The following is a 15,519-nucleotide window of genomic DNA, read 5'->3' on the forward strand; positions in this document are numbered from 1 at the left end:
CTATTTCACTGGCCTCATCCCACAAGATTGTGCGACCTTTCCCTGTTACAGCCTGTCGTGACAATCACGCTATTGAAAGTGGCTTTCTAGTTAAAATGCAATTGGAAACTTGACAGTCTCTAAATGAATTAAAATAAAAAGTTTCCTTTGGGGCTATTTATCTTAACAGCAGTCTAAAAACAAAGTGTGAGCTTAAGAAAAGTATCTTTGGGGGGAGAAAAATGTCAGATTTTTTAATGCCCAGCTATAAATAATTTTGGCGTCTTGATATTTATACATGCAAAATAGAAAAAAATGTTCAACATTTATTGATTGATAGACTGTTAAAATTTAATGTTTGGAATAACATTTGGAAGTAGTAGACTTTGCATTAAAAAATGGCTTTTCTTTAGGAAAGTATAATCAGTTATTTTAATGACCATAGCATTCATGGACTCAAATGCTGCTGCCACACACAACTCAAGTGCTGGAATATTTTTCTACAGTCTCTCTGTTCTATGGATTGTCTTATAAACCAGTGTTCAACTAGTTTTATAACTGAAAAGCTGCACATTTTTCACAGTACAAGCCGTAGTTTTTACCTGTAGTTTGGACTTCTCTGTTAGAATGCAACTGCATTACCAGCCCTTTTAAAGGCATCTTATCTATCAAAGGAAAATTTGGGTGTTAGATTTTCTTGGGACCGTTTCTGTAACCTTTGCCCTTCACAATATAGAAAATATTGGTTTTGCCATTACATTTTAATGCCAGGTTTAAAACCTGTTGAAAGCTGTAGCTTTATACAGCTTTCTTCTCCCTGTGAAATCACTTTGTTTATGTGATGGCATTTAAAAAATAGCATGTTCTTTTTAAACTGAATTTTATATCTAATCAATGTCTTCAGTCTTGAAGAAGAATTTGCATTGTTGTGTTTGTATATAGAGTATTGCAGTGCATGAATTAGCTTTATGCATTTTATTAAATGCTATTTCAATGTGGCATTATTGTTGTGGCTTAATACTACTACCTAAATGAGGTTTATACTATTAAAAGTGAATTAAAGACTAACATGCATCCTGCTCCTCATTTTTCTTCATGATAGTAGTGACGCCCGGCCCCCAGACAGCGCGGCACTCTCCTTTGTGGAGATGAAGCATCCTGGTGGTCCGGTCCCTACAGCTCTCCGGCTCCAACCTTAGCTTTAGCGGCCAAGGGGGATTGGGCCCTCTGTGGTCCACGTGACTTGTTAATACCTTTAGTGGGAAACCCTGGCAGAACAGTCTTTACATCCACCCAGCAGGGCAGCTCCTTGGTGTAGGGGTAGGGAAGCCACACAGATGTTTCTGGAGCAGAGCACCGTTAGGCTGCTGGACCACCAGATTCCATTACAGACAGGCCTTAAACTGACAAGCTTGTTCTTTAAGGATACGTGCTATCAAGAGTAAAAAAAAGCTCCAGAAGTTTCAAAAGTTAGAACATACTCATTATGTCATCTGACCTCTCATGTTCCAGGTGAAAATTCTGAGGTCCAAAGTCTGATGCACAACAGAACTCACTGGCAGCCAGATAGGGCCTCACTCTGTCACCCAGGCTGGAGTGCAGTGGTACAGTCATGGCTTACTGCAGCCTCAACCTCCTGGACTCAAGCGATCCTCCTGCCTCAGCCTCCTGAGTAACCGGGACCACAGCAGATACAGGTTTAGATGGTGCTGCCAGGTAGTGCCTCAAAGAGAATAAAAGTGGTCACTTCAGAAAAATAAGGCTGTGAACACTGCTTGTGCAAATAAAATTAAGAACATGTATAAATTATAAAATCTTCATATTTTCTCTAATTTTCTCCCATTTCTGTATATTTTAAACCCATCTTTCATCACTACTAAACAAAATAGGGAAAGACAAAGGTTTAAAGAGAAACTATCCAGGATCAAGTAGCCTACAGGGGACAAAAAAAGAAAATAATGTTACTTCCACAAATTATCTGCTGCCTGTGAAGCTGGCCACACAAGCAGTAACTGCACCACAGGAATGCTGCTGTCTCCACACATGTCCCTTCTGGGTCTGGGTCGTCCAGCTTACTGCCCATCACTCCTGTGTCAAGCCTGAACTCAAACCCTAGTTTTCTGTCCCATTACGGACCAGACATTTATTCTGTCTAGAGAAGGGTCACCACTCCTTTGGTTCAGGACATTCCTGCTGGTGAGTAGCCTCTTTGGGCCCTAGAGGGAAGAAATACTCTCATAAGGCTTTCTGTGTCACTAGCTATGGAGACCTAAACTGCAGATGAAAGCCAAAAGGAACTAGGTGCTTTCTAAAGAGCCCTTGCAGCCAAGTAGAATGCCCAGGCAGCTAGTGGCAAGGTCAAGACTTCAGTCAGTTGGGTGGGGAACTGAAACCAGCAGACATGGGAGGGCTCTGAGTGGAGGAGAGCTTTTTCCACCCAGCCAAAATGCTGATGGCAGAGATTGCAATTAAACACTCCCTTTGTAAGTCTGTGGTCACTCAAGGAACACCTGTCCATTATACATCAGTCTCTGCCCACCTTCCCCTCCCACCCCTGACAAGCCATCACCCCGAACACAGGTCTGGTACAGAATCAAACTTGAGCATCAAATGTAAAAGACCCAAATCTGCTCAATTTAATGTGATAATCTCCAACAGTTAATGAAACACATTGTAGTATGACATCATTTCACCAGGCGGCTAGTTCATGTGGCAGAAAAGGTAGCCTTTTCCCCATTTTACAGACAAAACCAGTTACAGACTCAGAAAGTTTTAAGACTTGGCCAAGGCCCTAGTAGGTAGAGGAGTGAAAACTTTGGTTCTGCTCTTCCAAGCATCACCGTCCTTTTTTAATTCTTTTAACCACTGCCGCCTTGTATCAGATACAAGTCAAGTCTCCTTGGTTGAGTTTCTAGGGGGCCATGGTCCAACTGGTCCTTCACTTTATCATTAAACCTATTTAAAAAATTGTTTTTCTTGAGACAGTCTTGCTCTGTGGCCCAGGCTGGAGTGCAGTAGCACATGATCATGATTCACTGAAGCCTTGACCTTCCAAGCTCAAAAGATCCTCCCACCGCAGCTTTCCAAATAGCTGGAACTACAGACGCGTAACACCGCACCCAGCTAATTTTTGTATTTTTTGTAGAGACAAGGTCTTGCCATGTTGCCTAGGCTGGTCTCGAACTCCTGGGCTCAACTGATCTACCCACATCAGCCTCCCAAAGTGCTGGGATTACAGGCATGAGCCACCACACCCAGCCTTGCTAAACCTATTCTTAAGGTGACCCTAGAGGGCTCTGCTGTCTTCTGGAGGCCGAAACCTCCACTTTAGCATAACTACAATGACAGTAACATCAGTGTCCTATGAGGAAAGAACAAGGAAGGTGCTCAGTAATGCAGCACTCCCGCCTCCAGAGCTTGGTAAGCAGGGCCTGAGGGAGCCAGCAGAGCCAGGTGACCAGCTATAGACACCATCCCCGCAGCAGGCCCCGATGTGGCCACCAGGTGGTGTCTCCTTTCCTTCAAGGCCTACAAACCTCCCTGCTAATGCACACAGTGGCTGGGCCACAGGCTGGCAGTCAGCAGGTACTGGTCAGCAGGTACGTGCCTGGGTGAGGCTGGCCTGTCAGCCACTGGGGCTCTTCCATCTCTGGCCCATGGCTAGGCTCCCCAGCAGGCAAGGGTCATCAATTATACTTAGAAAAGTGAGCGGTGCACAAAGGGTTGCCTTTGGATTTCTGAAAAATACCCAAGGAACTGAATGGAGGGGTGTCCGCACTGCCAACCACAGACAGTGCTAGCCAGACTCAACCACAGCAACCCTGATGTTCTCCAGAGTAGGGCCCAGAGGAAGATTCAAAGCCAGTGGAGACCAGTAAAGCGTCACAGGACCAAAACAGGTGTCAACAGGCTGTGGCCTTAACCTCCCAGGCCCAAAGCCTTTCTACTACACAGGCCTTCCTCTTGACTAGGACCAGATACACACCAAGCTGCTGTTAGGAAGCGTTTTATTGACCAGTGGAGCAGGGATATTCATTTAGCGCTCAGCTTCAGACCCTCCTCTCCCATGTCCTTTTACACAGGTGTGTAAAGTCCTTTTAATGCAAAAGGATTTCCAGAGTCTCCAGGGACAGAACCAGGGGCTTCCCTGGGCCAGAGTAATCCCATTCCAATATTCCCACTGGTCAGACACCATCACCCCAGCCCACAGTGACCATGGGCCTTAGTCCTGGGCACTGGCTTTCAGAATGGCTTTGTACTTCCCCCTCATCTCCTTGGGTAATGGCACCAGGCTGGGGCAGGGCACCTGCCCTTCCACTTCACAGATGCACTCCCGCAGGCAGTACTTTCGAGGGCCGAAGTTGGCTGGGTGAGAGAGCTCCTTTTTCTTCTCCTCCTCTTCCCTGAGGGTTTCCCTGCCAAAGTGCACAGATGGCAACCAAGCATTGGCGACTGAGTGGCAGGCACAGGGCAGTTTCTCAGCTGAGACAGCCCCACCATCCACCAGGGACACCTGGATCTCCTGCCTTCTAACCTGATCCTCACTGCCAAAGCCTATCCCTCTCTCCCTGCTGGCCCCTGAGGAGAGGACTGCAGGAAGGCCTGCTGTTGTCCCCTCAGACCACAGGAGCAAGCCTACGCAGTGTGGTCAGCCTATCTGCTGCCACAGGTGGGGCCCACAGCGCTGACAATCAATCACAGGATAAAGGAGCCTGAAAAGACCTCTGTGCAGTTTCTCAAAGACAGACTTCGTCGGCTTCCCTCCCTTTCTGTCTCCTCTCATTCATGGAAAGAAAGACCTGTCACCAGGAGCTCTGGGGCTAGATATCTACTAGCTCCAAGCTGAGATTCCCAGGAGAGAAGGGTTAGCTGCACAGGGCCACAAGTCAGCTGCATTTCAGCTTCCCATCCCCTGCAAAAGGGAGAGAGGTACTTCTCAACACTGTACAGCCAAGGGAGATAAAGCTTACAGAGGTTTCATGATTTGGTGAACAGCAACATCAGAAAGAACTGATTCTACAGCCCCAGCTCTTGTAGTGTCTGGGGTTCACTGTCAGAGAATCTTACCTCTCAACACCCTTCCCACACACCCCTTTCTTCCTCAAATTCTCTGGGCTGAGAAGTTTGCTCCTTCCAGGTCAAACCAAACAACTCACTCATTCTTCCCCAAGATTTTTCTGATGTGTTCCATGATCTCCTTATTGCTCTTGGTCTCCACATCCACCAGGACCTGCTCCCCAGAATCTGGAAACGGAAAGCACAGGGCAGAAGAGAAACAGAACTCACAGCACACTCAGCCTCAGAAAGTTGTAATTTGGGACTTGATTTTAGTGGCAGAAACAGTTTAACAATAAAATAGATATATTTGTTTACATAATACATAATACCACCCTTCCTTTTTCCATTTTTCTTTAGACCCGAGCAAGCATAAGCTTTAGATATGTAAAAAAGCATGCTGTTTTAATAGACATTCCATGTTTATGGATAGAAAGACCCAATATTCTTAAGACGGCAATTCTCCCCAAACTGATGTACATAGATTCAATCAATCCCTATCAAAATCCCAGGAGGTGTTTTTGTAGAAACTTAGAAGGTAAGCCTAAAATTCATATGGAAATGCAAAGGACCCAAAAGAGCCAAAACAATTCTGAAAAACGAGAAAATGGGAGAACGTTTACTTTCCAATTTCAAATTTACAATAAATTGAAATTACTATAATCGAGACAGCGTGGTACTAATATAAGAATATGGCTGGGCGCTGTGGTTCAAGCCTATAATTCCAGCCCTTTGGAAGGCTAGGGCGGGTGGATCATGAGGTCAGGAGTTCAAGACCAGCCTGACCAACGTAGTGAAACCCCGTCTCTACTAAAAATACAAAAAAATTAGCGGGAGGCAGGAGAATTGCTTGAACCCAGGAGGTGGAGGTTGCACTGAGCAGAGATCGCACCACAGCACTCCAGCCTGGGTGACAGTGCGAGACTCTGTCTCGAAAAAAAAAAAAAAAAGAATAGACATATGCTGTAATGGAACAAAACTGAGTCCAGAAATAAACCCTTATTTATAAGGTCAAATGATTTTCAGCAAAGATACCAAGATAATTCAATGAAGAAAGATAATCTTTTCAACAAATGGCACTGGGACAACTGGCTATCTATATGCTAATAAGTGAATTTAGACTTTTACCCACAACATTAAAATTTTAAAAAGTAAAACTCCAGGAGGCTGAGGCAGGAGAATCGCTTGAACCCTGGAGGCAGAGGTTGCAGTGAGCTGAGATCGTGCCACTGCACTCCAGCCTGGGCAACAGAGCCAGACTCCACCTCAGAAAAAAAAATTAAAACTCAAAATGGATTCGGGACCTAAATGTAAGTGCTCAAACGTTTATAAAACTTCTAGAAGAGAACACAGGAGAAAATTGTCATGACCTTACCTAGGCAAATATATTTTGGAGATGACATTAAAAAACATAATCCATAAAAGAAAAAAAAAAAACTCTATAAATTGAAAAATCAAAATTAAAAACTTTTACAGTTCAGAAGACACCATAACCCACAGTCTGGGAGAAAATATGTGTATATCTGATAAAGGACTTATATCCAGAATATATAAAAAAAAAAATCTTACAACTCAGACAATCCAACTTATAATAAAATGGGCGAAATATCTTAATGTATTAGTTCATTCTCTCACATTGCTATAAAGAAATGCCTGAGACTGAGCAGTTTATAGAGAAAAGAGGCTTCACTGGTTCATGGTTCTGCAGGATGTACAGGAAGCACAGCAGCTTCTGCTTCTGGGGAGGCCTCAGGAAGCTTCCAATCATGGCAGAAGGCAAAGGGGGAGCAAGAGTCTCACATGGTGGGAGCAGGAGCAAGAGAGAGAAGGGGGAGGTGCCACACACTTTTAAACAGCCAGATCTCAAGAGAACTCACTATCACAACCACAGTACCAAAGGGGATGGTGCTAAACCATTCATGAGACACCACCCCCATGGTGACTGGACCAGGCCCATCACACCCCACCTCAATATTGGGAATTATAACTGAACATGAGATTTGGGTGGGGACACAGATCCAAACCACATCGCTGAATAAACATGTAACTAAAAATTTTTAAAGGGCTAACAATAAGCACACGAAATGATGAGATCTCAGTTAGTCACTAGGAAAATGCAAATTAAAACCACAACAAGATATGCAAATGGCTAAAATTGTAAAAGCACAGACAATACCAAGTGCTAGTGAGGATGCAGAGTAACTGGAACTCTTATACGTTGCGAGTAGAAATGCAAAATATTACTGCCACTTTAGCCAGTGAGTTAAGACAAAACAAAAAAGATTGGAAAAGAAGTATAACTGTCTTTATTTGCAGATGACATTATTACAGTGCATGTAGAAAATCCTAAGGAATCTGGAAAATAAAAACTACTGGAAAAAAGTGAATTTAGGATAGAACACACCTGCACTCAACCTCGGCAACAGTAAGACTCCGTCTTTAAAAAAAAATTTTTTTAATGATAAACTGAATTCATCAAAATTAAAATTTCTGCTCTTCAAAAGACACCACTAAGAAAATGAAAAGCAGGCCACAAACAGAGAAAACAGTCATGAGACATTATCTCCGACAAAGGAAATGCACCCCAGAACACATAAAGAACTTGATAAGAAAGCGGCTCCCCCACCTTTTTTTCTTTTTTTTTTTGAGACGGAGTCTCGCTCTGTCACCCAGGCTGGAGTGCAGTGGCTGGATCTCAGCTCACTGCAAGCTCCGCCTCCCAGGTTCACGCCATTCTCCTGCCTCAGCCTCCCAAGTAGCTGGGACTACAGGCGCCCGCCACCTCGCCTGGCTAGTTTTTTTGTATTTTCTTTAGTAGAGACGGGCTTTCACCGGGTTAGCCAGGATGGTCTCGATCTCCTGACCTCGTGATCCGCCCACCTCGGCCTCCCAAAGTGCTGGGATTACAGGCTTGAGCCACCGCGCCCGGCCCCGTTTTTTTTTTTTTTAATGGAAAAAAGATTCAAACAGACTCTTTACAAAATAAATATCTGAATGGTCAATAAGCGCAGGAAAAGAAACTTGGGGGAAATGCAAATTAAAACTCCAATGAGATATACACCCAACGGAATGGCTAAACTTGAAAAGACAATTTGATGGGCAGAATAATGGTCCCCAGAGATGTCCACGTCCTAACCCCCAGAACCTTACACAGCAAAAGGGACTCTGCAGATGTGATTCAAGTTAAGGGCCTTGAGTTGGAGAGAGGATCCTGGATCATCCAACGGGCCCAGGTTAACCCCATGTGTCCTTACAACTGCAGCACCTGACCTGTGGTCAGAGGGAGGTGGAAGGATGGAGGGACGGCTGCATATGCAAGGTTGCTGGCTTTGAAGATGGTAGAATGAGGCCCCAAGCCAAAGAATGTGGACAGGCACTGGAGTCTAAGAAACGCAAGGACGTGGGTTCACCTCAAGCCTCCAGAAAGGAAGGCTCTGCTGACACTGATTCCAGCCCATGCTGGACTTCTAACCCACAGATCTGCAAGATCATACATTTGTGTGAAGCCACCAAGTTGGTGGTTAATTGTTACAGTAGCCCTGGGACATGAATACAACAATACTAGCGTGAGCGAGGATGTGCAGCTGCTGGAACTCCACCCAGTGACTGGAGTGCAACACGGCACAATTGCTTTGGAAAGGCAGTGCCTGAGAACCTTCAATACACAGCTGCTCTGTGACCCGGCAGTTGCACTCAGGTATACCCCCAGGAGGCCTGAATGCCTCTGTCCAGAGACCTGCGCAGCCTACACGCACCTTTACTGTAGCTTTCTTCTTGGCAGCCAGGAGGCCGCCGCTCAAACCTCCCTTCAAGCAAGGACCTCCCAGGAGGAGCCGCTGAGCTGAGAGCCCTGTGGAGTACTGCTGGGATCTGCGCAGCACTTGGGCAGCCCGTACTGTCCCTGGCCAGGGCCTAGGGTCTGGCCTTCAGTACCCAACACAAGGCTAGAATGTCCCGCTGCGCTGGCCAACACTCCCACAGCTGCGTCCTCATCTGTGGTTCTGGCGACCTTCCCTGCCCGGCCTCCTCACTCTCCCGGTTTCTTTCAAGGTCTTCTCTCTCATAAATGTCATACTTCTAACTCTCTCGGCATCTTACAAAAACCTAAAGAGTCATCAACAGGCGAGTGGACACGCTGTGGTACGTTCACAGAATGGAATACCACCCAGCCAGAAACAGGAAAAACCACGAAACATGTAACCTGGGTGAATCTCAAAACATGAGTAAAAGACACCAGGCACAAGGGAACACATACTGTGAGATTCTAGTTACATGACATTCTAAAACAAAATGCATCTATAGTGACAGAAGGGATAACGGGTTGCCTCTGGTGGAAGGGAAATTAACTAGAAAGTGGCACTAAGGAACTTCCTGCAGTCCTGGGGCATTCTGCATCTTGGGGCATGTACATAAGTGTACAGGTATATAACAACGGCCAGTACCCATCCAGGTGCACGTGCTACTTGGGTGTGCCACTACCAGCACACTGAGGTAAATTACACCTCAATAAAGTTGGTTTTAAAAACATAAGCAAAGCTCACATGCACAAACTGCCACAGGGCCACCCTTCTAACCTTGCCTGTTTGTCCTGTTTCTTACAGCACTAATCTTTTTTTTTTTTTTTTTTTTTAAGACAAGGTCTCACTCTGTTGCCCAGGCTGGCATACAGTGGTGCAATCTTGGCTCACTGCAACCTCTGCCTCCCAGGCTCAAGCAATCCTCCTGCCTCAGCCCCCCAGGTAGCTGGGACCACAGGCATATGCCACCACACCAGCTAAATATTTTTTTGTAGAGATGGGGTTTCACCATGTGGCCCATATTGGTCTTGAACTCCTGAGCTCGAGATCCACCTGCTTCAGCCTCCCAAAGTGCTGGGATTGCAGGGGTGAGCCACTGCACCGCCAGGTCCACAGCACTAATTTTTTTTTTTTTTGAGACGGAGTCTCGCTCTGCCACCCAGGCTGGAGTGCAGTGGGGCACGATCTCAGCTCACTGTAAGCTCCGCCTCCCAGGTTCAAGCCATTCTCCTGCCTCAGCCTCCGAGCAGCTGGGACTACAGGCGCCTGCCACCACACCTGGCTAATTGTTTTTTTTAGTAGAGACAGGGTTTCACCGTGTTAGCCAGGATGGTCTCGATCTCCTGATCTCGTGATCCACCCACCTCGGCCTCCCAAAGTGATGGGATTACAGGTGTGAGCCACCGCGCCTGGCCCTAATCTTTTGTTAAAATTACTTGTTCACTCTCTGTCTCCCTCTGCTGGATATAATCCCAGCCTCCGGACCAGCACCTGGTCCTAGGGAACATGTGTTACATATTTGTTGAATGAATGAAAAAACATGGTCATTTTGTTTCCTGAAGCATTTCCCAACCTACACTTCATTTGATTCTCATAGCCATGTATGGCAGACATTTTGCCTTCAGCTGACAGATTTTAAAATGGGTCTATTACTTGCTCAGGACCAAAGTGTCTGAGAGCTGGGCCAGAACAGCTGCCCTCCTGGTTTTCCAGCATGGAGCCAAACTTAATGGAATAAACATCACTTAGTGCCTGATCCAAACATGAACAGCATCGTGTAAGTGCACACAGTCCTGAGAGGACACACACAGCACTAAGACAGAGGGCTTCTGGGGGCATATGGGAGGTCACTCTCGGATGCAGGGAAGGCTTCCTAGAAGTGGTGCCCATACTGAGCCCTGAAGGAACTTTTTTTTTTTTTTCAGTTAAATAAGCAAATGCAGGTAGAAAGCGGATTTCAGGCCAGAAACAAGCTTGGGCAAAGGCATCACAGTCTGGTGTGACAAGGAACTTTGGAACAATTACCCCCATGGTGTGAGGCAGAGGATAAGAGATGAGGTTGGAGAGGGAACGGAGTCCAGACCTCAGTGGCTGCTGAGTGCCTAGGTATGGGGAAGCCAAAGGTGCCAGGAGGCACAGACACAGCATGACAGCGCGCGCTGCAGCTCGTCCTGACGCTCCCGCAGGAAGGATGCAGTCTCTCCAGGAATGTCTGGACAGCCCCTGGACCATGGCAAGGGCCCCACTCACCTAAGTAGAATCGCAGGAAGGGTGACGGCGTCATGTTCTTAAACATCATGATCTGCACCCAAGGGTTTTTGTATTGAATCTGAGGTATGTTGAAAAACACAAATTTCCTGCAAAAGGGAAGAAATGAAACCTATGAAACAGTTTTTAGCCTAAAATTTTATGCATGGGTATTTTTCTAGGGAGAAAGTCCAGTGTTTTCATCGGATTCTCAGAGGACCCAAAAAGGCTGTGAAAAACAACTCGCAGGGGTCCTCTTAGAAGATTCCCTGAATGGCATGGGGACCCCTGGGCAGGCATTTGAGGGGAAAGAAATCTGTATCCCAACCTGCACCGCAAGCTAACTTAACACCAATGCCAAAGCACCACTGAAAATGAAACCAGGGGCCGGGCACGGTGGCTCAAGCCTGTAATCCCAGCACTTTGGGAGGCCGAGACGGGCGGATCACAAGGTCAGGAGATCGAGACCATCCTGGCGAACCCGGTGAAACCCCGTCTCTACTAAAAAATACAAAAAACTAGCCGGGCGAGGTGGCGGGCGCCTGTAGTCCCAGCTACTCGGGAGGCTGAGGCAGGAGAATGGCGTGAACCCGGGAGAAGGAGCTTGCAGTGAGCTGAGATCCGGCCACTGCACTCCAGCCTGGGTGACAGAGCAAGACCCCATCTCAAAAAAAAAAAAAAAAAAAAAAAAAAAATGAAACCAGGAAAGGTACTACGTCATGATTTGTGTGGTGAAGACAAGGTATAAACATGAGTGGCAGTTCATGGAGCTGTAGTATACTTACAGGTGTGCACCGTATCTAGGTTATACCACAATTTTTAAATAATGAGACCAATGTATTTACACATGGGGGAACAGTTTTACAATTCAGGAGTGGAGGAACACCTTTAAACTTAGAAGATTTAAACATAGATTTATACTCCAGAGAAAACAAAAGGCCTTGCGAAAAAGAAAATGCATAATCATAGTATTCTATTTGGCTCAATTGTGTATAGCATTTACAAAGTAATATTAATCTGAATGCTGAATATCATCCTATACAAAATTTGGAATAATGATACTGGGAGGAGTGGGTGGAAGAGTATGGAGGTTTTGGGGGTGAGAAGTAGCAATGGTGGTGAGAGACGTTCCATAGTGACAAGTCCACAGATAAGGCCTAAAGCAAAAAATCAACAAGTAGCTCTCAGCCAGGTGCAGTGGCTCACACCTGTAATCCCAGCACTTTGGGAAGCCCAGGCAGGAAGACTGCTTGAGCTCAGGAGTTTGATACCAGCCTGGGCAACATAGGGAGACCCTGTCTCTATAAAAAAAATAATTAAAAAATTCGCTGGGCATAGTGGTACATGCCGGTGGTCCCAACTACTTGGGAGGCTGATGAAGGAGGATCGCTTAAGCCTAGAAGTTTGAGGTTGCAGTGAGCCAGTGAGCTGTGATTGCACCACATTCCAGCCTAGGCGACAGAGCAAGGTCCTATCTCAAACAAACAAACAAACAAAAAAGTGGCTCTCTGAGGATGTTATTAACTATATGGGTATAAGACTCAAATGAAATAGTCAAGCCCTGAAAACTGTTGCCTCTAGTGGAGGAATGGAGGCCTTGGAGACCCCCACAGCACACAGGCCTGGGAGCTCAAAGGCTGAATTTACCTTCCGGGGCGTAGGAAGCCTCTGGTCAGTTCCCACCCCACTGCAGAGTATCTCAGCGTCACAGAACTTTTTACAAATAAACCAGGACACAGCCAGGTGAGACGGTCCCATACTTTAAACTACTAGGACAGAAATGCAACAGAGATCTTAAAATGGTTCTTGCTGAAACACAGGAGGAAAGTAAATAATGGCAGGAACCTTAAGTTGGGCACCTGCTGTATATGCCAGACACTTTGCTAGGCACCTGACTCTCCAACCCCAGAAGGTGGGATTTTACAATTAGTAAGGAAACTGAGATCAGAAGTTAAGTAAACTGACCCAGGTCTAACTGGGCTGTTAGTGTGGCCTTCCATCACACTGTTCTGTCACCATCAAATTCACCCTGAGGCTTGGGGCCACTTCTTAAGGGTAGAACACCTGGCAGGGGTGAGTAGGGACTTGGCCCTCAGATACTAAATAAGGCACCTGCCCACTCCCCCCAGCAGGTACCCAAAGACTGGCCGTACCGGTCGCAGGCACCTGGGATGGAGGTAGGTCCCAGTGGGGCAGCTGAAATGCTGAGGGCACATGAACAAACAAGGGCTGGGGATTGGGGGAGGAGTGCGGCTAGCCAGAGCAAGGCAGACAGACTCCAACCCATGGGCACAAGATCACAGAGGGCACAGGTGGCACAGGCCAGTCCCTACCACCAGGAACAAAGAAACAGCAAATGGTTCTTTATATCCCATTTACCTAGAGAATATTAAAATATTTGAGAATGTAAGAGGCTCACAGGCTTATTTTGATTGGCTGACCATTTAAAAGCCAGAGATTTACATAAAAATCTGGATTTCAGCTTCTTGACAAATCAGAAATTCTCCACGGAGCCCACAGTGCCAAACAGTGAAGGGCCCTCCGGATAGGGCAAGTGCTCTCCAGCTCGCTGCAGGCCGCATCGAGACCCCCACTCCTTCCCATTATCTGCCTGGCAGTTGCCCTGGGACAGAGGTGTGCACAGTCGTGCAGTAGGTTATGAAGGAGTGTCTGGGTGCCCATTCACCCTAAGACCAAGACCAAGTCTTCCAGGAAGCCATCAAGCCAGCTGATTCCAGGCAAGCAGGTCCAAGTTCTCAGATTCACCTGCGCAGAGCAAATGGCTAGGAAGTGGCTTCCGGCTCTCCTGAAGGGCCATGCAGTGAAGGTCCGTCACCAAGGGGACCATGCCCCACAGGGAGTTGCTCCACGCCTCATTTTGATCCAACATACACCCAGTACCAAAGTTTCTGCGGGCTAAGGCCATCTCCTCCATCACTGCTGAACTCCCAGCACACAGCACACAGCCTAGCACTCAGAGGGTACTCAATAAATGTAGACTTCATACCTGCAGAGCCTAAGGCACGCGGCCTCAGGGTCAATCCAAACCTTTCACTTGCCAACTGCCATTCAATGAGTCCCTGCTCTGTTCCAAGCTGAAAGACATCCTGGGCGTCCCCTATAGTTCCCTCTAGTCGGGGTAGGGCCTGCTGCTGCACAGCTGACATAATTAATTACTTCCAAACCTTGAGTCCCGAAGGAAGGGCTTTCACTTACTCCTGGCCACACAGCCCGGCTCACCGCTCACTGGCTGCCATGGTGTCTCGGGGAGCCGCAAGTTATTTAACCTCTCTGTGCACTTCCCCAGCCTTAGAGTGGCGGTAAGCTGGGGTTTCTGTAGGCATCAGAAGAGAGAAAGCGCGAGAAGCATTCAGAACTGTGCGAGACATGATCAGTGTTCGCAGCTGTTATTTCTCTCATTTTATTCTCAGATTCGTCCTGGGGCAGGGGTGTCATTCCCGTCACCCCGAAAGGATCTGCGGCTGCCCCTCCCCAGCGCTTGCCTTGCTGGCCACAGGGGCCAAGGGAACCGGTGGCCTCCCTCGGGTCAGCCTCGCCCACCGCGCCGGAGGAAGGAGATCTAGGAGGGGGGTTCTTGTCCTCCGCCCCGCAAACCTCGTCACGACTGCAGCCGGCCTGGCGGGGGCCCCGCCGTCCGCCTCAGTCTCGACCTCTGTAAAATGGGGGTAACAGCGCCGACCTGGGGGGCCCGCCCCGGGGCTGAGCGGGCGCCCAGCGCGACTAGGGACCTCACGTTACCAGCAGGCTGGCACGAGTAGCAGGTTACGGCTGCCGGGGCTGCGACTGACCTGGCGCCCTCGCCCAGCTCCCCGTGCGTGTTGTAATTCACTGTCATGACCTTCACGGACTCCTTGAACACCACGTTTCCCTGGCTCAGATATTGCAGGGTGCGGCGGATGGGGAAGCGGCCTTTCATGGGCATGGCGGCGACGGTGGCGGGGCCGACCCCACTGCGCGCGCCGAAGAGCGACGAGAAGGACTAGCTAGCACCCGGCGCGGATCCCACGCCGCTTCTCCCCAGAGCCAGGTTCCACCTCCCGCGCAGACGCACAGGAGACGCTTCCCGGAGGGCAGTGCACGCCGCGGAGCACCCTGGGACTCGTAGGCGGCCTTCGACCTGGCGCGGCGAGAGTCGGCGTGTGCATCTTCGCTTTAGGACTCCTTCCGCTTGGAAGATTTAGGTTTTCGCGTCCTGTAAGTTAGTAATTTCCCCATCCACTAACGGGAAAATATTTTTACATAGGCTAAATGTCAGACATTGCAATAAGAAATAATCAGGAAAACTGAGTTTGGATATCAAATCAGCTGATAACATTCTATTGAACCTAAAGTCCATTTTTCTCCCTGAACATCTCCAGCTTTAACATGAAGAGTTCAAACTGCACTTTAAAGAAAAAAAAATGGTTTGGGATCAATTGCT

The 15,519-nt window shown here is 47.6% G+C and overlaps 1 protein-coding gene across 2 annotated transcripts; it reads right to left on the reverse strand.

Annotated features, from left to right (window-relative positions):
• Positions 1 to 308: 308 nt before the first annotated feature.
• Positions 309 to 15,160, reverse strand: MRPS25 (mitochondrial ribosomal protein S25). 2 transcript variants are annotated; one of them, XM_011983641.1, is made up of 4 exons: positions 14,888 to 15,160; positions 11,082 to 11,188; positions 5,136 to 5,223; positions 309 to 4,394 (listed from the first exon to the last, which is right to left on the reverse strand). In XM_011983641.1, the coding sequence occupies exons 1-4, from the start codon at positions 15,019 to 15,021 to the stop codon at positions 4,202 to 4,204; spliced, it is 522 nt and encodes a 173-aa protein (XP_011839031.1). In that variant the 5' UTR covers positions 15,022 to 15,160; the 3' UTR covers positions 309 to 4,201. The 2 variants fall into 2 exon arrangements, with proteins under 2 accessions (XP_011839031.1, XP_011839032.1); XM_011983642.1 differs by having other exon boundaries at positions 309 to 1,702; positions 14,888 to 15,149.
• Positions 15,161 to 15,519: the final 359 nt, after the last annotated feature.

This window comes from Mandrillus leucophaeus, unplaced genomic scaffold (genome assembly GCF_000951045.1).
Source record: "Mandrillus leucophaeus isolate KB7577 unplaced genomic scaffold, Mleu.le_1.0 Scaffold252, whole genome shotgun sequence".
In the NCBI taxonomy this organism is placed as follows: Eukaryota; Metazoa; Chordata; class Mammalia; order Primates; family Cercopithecidae; genus Mandrillus; species Mandrillus leucophaeus.

Excerpts from the sequence above, each read along its gene's own strand:
- MRPS25 (XM_011983641.1), bottom strand. The coding sequence starts at position 15,021 with ATGCCCATGAAAGGCCGCTTCCCCATCCGCCGCACCCTGCAATATCTG. Across the intron at positions 11,189-14,887 it reads GAGCTGGGCGAGGGCGCCAG|GAAATTTGTGTTTTTCAACA; the intron begins GTCAGTCGCAGC and ends TCCCTTTTGCAG. Across the intron at positions 4,395-5,135 it reads AAAATCTTGGGGAAGAATGA|GGAAACCCTCAGGGAAGAGG; the intron begins GTGAGTTGTTTG and ends GCACTTTGGCAG.